The following is a 6,000-nucleotide window of genomic DNA, read 5'->3' on the forward strand; positions in this document are numbered from 1 at the left end:
TCAAAAGCTGTGCTTAATTTGCAAGTACAAATAGCCAGCCAGAGCAGCACAGACTCTATTTTTGGAAAAAGGTGGCTTTGTGTTTCCCTTCCTAGTTTGCCCTGGCAGACGCCCTCCCCCCCAATAGAGATCAAAATACACACAAAATCCTTTGTTTTCAAGGTACATGTTCCCAGATTTTCTGTTTGGGATTGTGCTGTAAACATTTCCAAGAGATAGCTGGTTGTAACACAGTTCAGAGATTGCATTGACAACACATACACAAATGTAACAAACTTGACCAAGATCCATCTTGGCCCATTCTTCTATACCTTCACTTGGAAGAACGACAAACTCAGATAACAGATCTGTGAAGAACTCTCCTAGCACACATATTAAAAGATACTCAAAGGTTACACAAGCATTTATGGCTACTCCTGCGGACACGGTCACACATGCGTTCATGGCTACTCCTGCGGACACGGTCACACATGCATTCATGGCTACTCCCGCGGACACGGTCACACATGCGTTCATGGCTACTCCCGCGGACACGGTCACACATGCGTTCATGGCTACTCCCGCGGACACGGTCACACATGCGTTCATGGCTACTCCCGAGGACACGGTCACACATGCGTTCATGGCTACTCCCGCGGACACGGTCACACATGCGTTCATGGCTACTCCTGCGGACACGGTCACACATGCGTTCATGGCTACTCCTGCGGACACGGTCACACATGCGTTCATGGCTACTCCTGAGGACACGGTCACACATGTGTTCATGGCCACTCCTTCAGACACGGTCACACATGCGTTCATGGCTACTCCTGAGGACACGGTCACACATGCGTTCATGGCTACTCCTGCAGACATGGTCACACATGCAAGCACATTTACATGGGTACTCACTGCTCCACTTGCTTCTTGCCATAACACTGTGACTCTTAGCAGAAGCTGTGCTAAAAGAGTAACCTCCATTGCTTTCTCTTCCCAGATCTGTCCTGATTATAGCTTCCAGCCAATCTGGGTACCTTGCTTTGGAAAATAAATTAAGGGCAAGACAGCCAGCAGAAAGCCAAGCCCAGCGTGAGGCAGCCTTGCCAACTTAAGGAGTGGATCAGACAAATATGAGAAGAATACTCTCTTCAGTTCAAATAAAGCTCTTTATGTCCACAGCAAGGAGGCAGCTTGAATGGGAGCATGAATACAAACCCAAGTTAAGCAATGTGAAAAGGAAACTACACCTGGATAATTCCTCTCTCACAAACAAACTAAATAAACAAACAAACAAATGAATAAATAAAATTTTGGAAACCCTAAAGATTTTAATCTACCCTATTTTCTGTAGGATTCAGAACAAACTGGACCATCATACATCTTCATCCTAAAAACTATCTAGACCAACACCAACGCTGACAGTGTTCTAGAGACTCCTATGACCTCTTCTGGCCTCCTGAGGCACGACATATGCACATGGAACACATGCTATAAGGCATGCAAAACACCCATACAAATAAAATAAATCTTAAAAAAATAAAAAGTTGCCTAAAATGAAAAGCTGCTGCTTCTCTTAGTTACACAGCCATCTTTCTCAGGAACTAGCATGCAGGCACTGCAAGTAGCTTGTGCTACTGTACTGGATAGTGCACTCCCAGAACTACAGAAAGCTCTGCAGGACCAGGCAGTTCCGGTCTAGATAAATATGGCTGTGAAGTCCCTGGAAATGATTTATTACAAAGGCACACTGTTAACATATTAAACCTGGGGAATACTTAAATCCAACAGACCCTGGACCTTAACGAAATGTTCCATGTGTCCTCAGGTGGCTCTGAGGGATATGGGTACAGAATTCTCCTTGCCACAAACAGAAAGACATGCAAGTTGGGGGCCTTCTGATGATAACATCCCTGGGTACATTGTGTTTTATTTCCTGCCTCAAATTCACACACCAATGTCCTACTTCTGGACTTCTCTGCTTCTCTAACTGCCTGATGCATCTGGACCAACACTCAAACTCTCTACTTCAGTCCCACGTGAATCCTTCTGACCTGCTCAGAGTTTCTAAGTTTGAATTCATGTGTAGGAACACTTGGAGGATGGAAGCGTTTTAAGTGTTTTTATTATTCCCTTAAAAAACAAAAGGTGTTTCAGAGAACAGATCTATGTAGATATCAATCTAGCATTCAGAGAAGAAATATATGACCATAGTCAAATCAGAAAACCTGTACTTCTTGCCAGGCCAAGACGCATAGCTGGTTTACTCATGGAGAACTGGGGTCTTTGGCCAATGGTCCCAATCCTCCCTCAGCCCCAATCATAACTCACCAATGTTGTAGATGAGACCTGGACGATTTCCTTGCTGGATGACTTTCAAAGCTCGGACACCACTACCACCATCCAAGGAGAAGCCCTGACACCAGCCAGGCATGCCTTCTGGATGAATCCCTCTTCCAATTCTCATGGTACAGCTGTAATGGGAAGAAGAGCAAACATGGAGACCTCCACAACTGAACAAGGAAACCCTGAGGCTGCCACCAGATTAGGTCTCTCACACTGACTCACACCTTACTTCCTGTGAACACCAAGCGCTGCAAGACAACTCCAGAGGAAGCCATAGCACAGCAGTGTGTGGAATGACTGAAAACTGCAGCTAAGCACTTTGGGAGAAAATGCCAGTACTCCATAAGCCTCCATAAGCCAGCCATCTGCTATAATCTTGTTCCTTAAAATCCAAAGACTTGGGGGAAAACCCTGAGCAAACACTGTAAAGTGAGACAGCTGGGGATTGGGGGAGGGGGCGGGCCTTTCCAGGAACCAGTATGATCACAATGGTAGAGCACTGATTAAGTAGCTGGGGTCTCATCACAGAACTGGGAAACAACTCCAGAATGTGTGCTCCAGCTCTGGCACAAACAAATAATGTGGCCTTAGGCAGGTAACACCATCTCTGTGCCTCTGAGGAGAGAGACGCCTGGATGTGTCACTTGTCTGGCTGTGTCTCCTCCAATAGTCACAACTCTCTAACTACAAGCCTTCTCTTGACTTAGGCTGGCTGTGGTTTGAACATCTGCATCCATTGGAGTACACTGGGGATGACCTTCATGTAAGAATTCAGCAGTACCCTACAGATAATGTTTAGAGATATGGGACACCCCCATTATCTTTAGACTGGGGCTATAAACTCCTGAGGAAAACAGAATACCAAAACCAACAAAAGTAAATTAATGTCCCTATATACCTTAAAAAGACACCTCACTTAACAAGTGCTATCCCCACCCGAAGATTCCCGTGAATTTTGAGATGGTACCACAGCACATTTGGGATTTGCAAACTTCCCATAAATAGCCTCAGCTGGATTCATGGGCTGAAGACTTCACCAAGGATAGACTGTCTCCTCCCTAATGCCACTCCTCTCCAGGGAACAGAGCTTCTAGCAGAAAGGAGATGGCGGGAAGAGACAGGAATGACCAGTCCCTCTTCCATGGCACAGTTACAAATAAGAGTCCTACTTCAATAAAACCAGACTGCCTTTCACTGCAAACTCACAAATTGTCTTAGTCTTCATATCAAATAACATATGACTTAGATTTAAAAATAAAAATTCCTTTTAAGTTAGGACTCTACTGCTACCAAGGCAAGCCTGTGGACTGTAGGACAGTTCTACTTAAACAGGTAGCTCCTGGCCTTGCCGACCTCCCATGCCGGCTAGCTCACTGCCCCTCCCATACATAGCCACACTTACAGGTTTGGCTGTTCTTTGTCAGCATAGCAGAATAGGAGAGGGCTCAGGCTCCGTGCCAACTCATGCTCCTCAAACTGGCCCGCAGCATCTGTCTTTGCATTGTCCTGTCTGAAGATCAGTGGTAACCCTTTAGAAAGGAGGGAAAAGTTTATATCATTCCCACCCAGTCTACCCATGAAGCATGCTAATAGCTAAAGGGTGCAATCACCTTGGGGAAGCAGTAGAAAGGAATTTATCAGTGGGCCCAGCACACTCTTTGAAGAACACCTAATGAGCAGCTTGACAATGGTCATATATAGTAGGGAAGACTGAGTAGATCAGACAGCTGGAGTAATCTGTCTACAATGGCTTCAGTTAGTCAGCTGTGCAAAGGTATCCAAATTCCCATGTCAAAGGTCTACTTGAATGGTCTCAGAGTGTACCTGTCTTGTTGATTAGCCAATACGGTGCGGAAATGAAGATCTTTAAGGATCCCTCTGCACGACAAGCAATTCGGATGGTGAGGTTAAGCTGCCGCCGGTTGATGTCATAGAGTCGCATTCTGACCATGTAGTTCTGCGTCCCAGGTGGAATGAGCAACTCTTTACAAAGTGGAAAGTTTTCCAGTGACACCCCTAAAGGTATAAGACATTGGCTTTTCTGGACATGCACTTAAATTTGTCAAAAATAGCCTGTAACAGAAGAAAACTGGAGTCCTTCTAGAGAAAAACCTAAGGATCTACAAGGTAGAAGCCTCAAGGCCTGTTACATAAGAACAAATATGAAGTAACCTAGGGTCCACTAGTCAAGTTCAGAACTCTGTGTAGCATGATGAACATGTGTGGTATTCTTTGTATCATTTATTTTTTGAAACAGCTTTTCTCTCTGTGTGGCCCAGAATGTCCTGGAACTTGCTCTATAGACCAGGCTGGCCTTGAACTCAGACATCTGCCTGCCTCTCTCCTGAGTGCTGAGGTTCATATCTAGTGATGAAGATGTGATTTGACCCCTTAAGTAAACTTAAGTTCACTATTCTAATCCTAGAGTTGCTTGAAGGCCCCAATAACTTTATGCTCACTGATGTCAACTTGGCTATTCTCTACCTAGACCCTTACAAAGGAACATTACTCAATGTAATAAACATTGCAACCTTCATCGCTGCATCAATAAAACGGGCCAAATAAGTGATGTTGTAAGGATTACATGAGGGCACAGGTCAAGAGCCTGCCTTCTGTCTGAAGACCTGAGTGCAGATAAACATTTGCTTCTTCCCACTCTACATGGTGTGAAAAGATGGAACCATTCCCTATACTCACACACAAGAAAGAGCACTCTTGGGTTTTTTTTTTTTTTTTGGTTATTTTTTGAGACAGGGTTTCTCTGTATAACCCTGGCTGTCCTGGAACTCACTCTGTAGACCAGGCTGGCCTCGAACTCAGAAATCCGCCTGCCTCTGCCTCCCAAGTGCTGGGATTAAAGGCATATGCCACCACTGCCCAGCGAAAGAGCACTCTGTTGACTGCTTCCTAGCTAAGTCCTTGGCTCTGAGTTGGTTCACTGAGATATTACATGCAACTTGATTTCTACAAGGGGCTCAGAATGCTCACAAATATTCCCTGGTATTTTTTATAGGATTACTACAAATGATGCTAAGGCAGCCTTACCCAGTTCAATGTTCTGAGATGTATCAGCCGTGGGGAGGGCTGCCTCTTTGCCAGGTTTCAGGGTCCCATTTATTGGCATTCCTTTCACATAGAAGTCAAGCTCGCAAGGCAGCAAGTTGCAGATGACCACTGTTGGTAGGAGGTATATAGTATGCCCAGGCTGTCTGAAAATCTGTTTTGCACTGTCAGAAAATATGTTTGAGGGCATGTAATCTGGATAATTCTCCTTCTTTATGGCTACACAAAACCTGTAAAGACAAATCACATGAAAACCATCAGTCTGAATTAAGAGCTGCAATATTTTTCCTGAGCTAAATAATGAAAAAATAGTTCAGCTCAATTGGACAGATTTTGATGAAAATATATCTACTGAGATATAGCTCTGAATACTGGGGTTTAACGGGCTTTGGCCACTACATGCTCATGTGTAACCAACACTCAAAACAAGTTAAAGACTACTCCCAAAGGCCCTCACTAACTTTCCAACAGGTATGTTCTCCCAGCCATTCAAGCAATCCCTTTTATCAGACATGTCTGTTCAGGAACTACATATGAATGGGGTCACATGGTATATACTACATACACATGGTATATACTACATACACATGGTATATACTACATACACATGGT

At 44.5% G+C, this 6,000-nt stretch overlaps 1 protein-coding gene across 7 annotated transcripts in view; it reads right to left on the reverse strand.

Annotated features, from left to right (window-relative positions):
• The window catches only part of Vps13d (vacuolar protein sorting 13 homolog D), a 234,091-nt gene that overhangs the window by 117,796 nt on the left and 110,295 nt on the right, over window positions 1–6,000 (reverse strand). For all 7 annotated transcript variants that reach the window (XR_004121180.1, XM_031379407.1, XM_031379404.1 and 4 more), the window contains 4 exons: window positions 5,371–5,618; window positions 4,150–4,341; window positions 3,728–3,854; window positions 2,311–2,453 (listed from right to left, as the gene is read on the reverse strand). Coding sequence is in view for 6 of the 7 variants with exons in the window: in XM_031379407.1 (XP_031235267.1) it covers window positions 2,311–2,453; window positions 3,728–3,854; window positions 4,150–4,341; window positions 5,371–5,618 (710 nt within the window). In the remaining variant the exon portion in view is untranslated. The remainder of the gene's footprint in view (window positions 1–2,310; window positions 2,454–3,727; window positions 3,855–4,149; window positions 4,342–5,370; window positions 5,619–6,000) is intronic.

This window comes from Mastomys coucha, unplaced genomic scaffold (genome assembly GCF_008632895.1).
Source record: "Mastomys coucha isolate ucsf_1 unplaced genomic scaffold, UCSF_Mcou_1 pScaffold18, whole genome shotgun sequence".
NCBI lineage: Eukaryota > Metazoa > Chordata > Mammalia > Rodentia > Muridae > Mastomys > Mastomys coucha.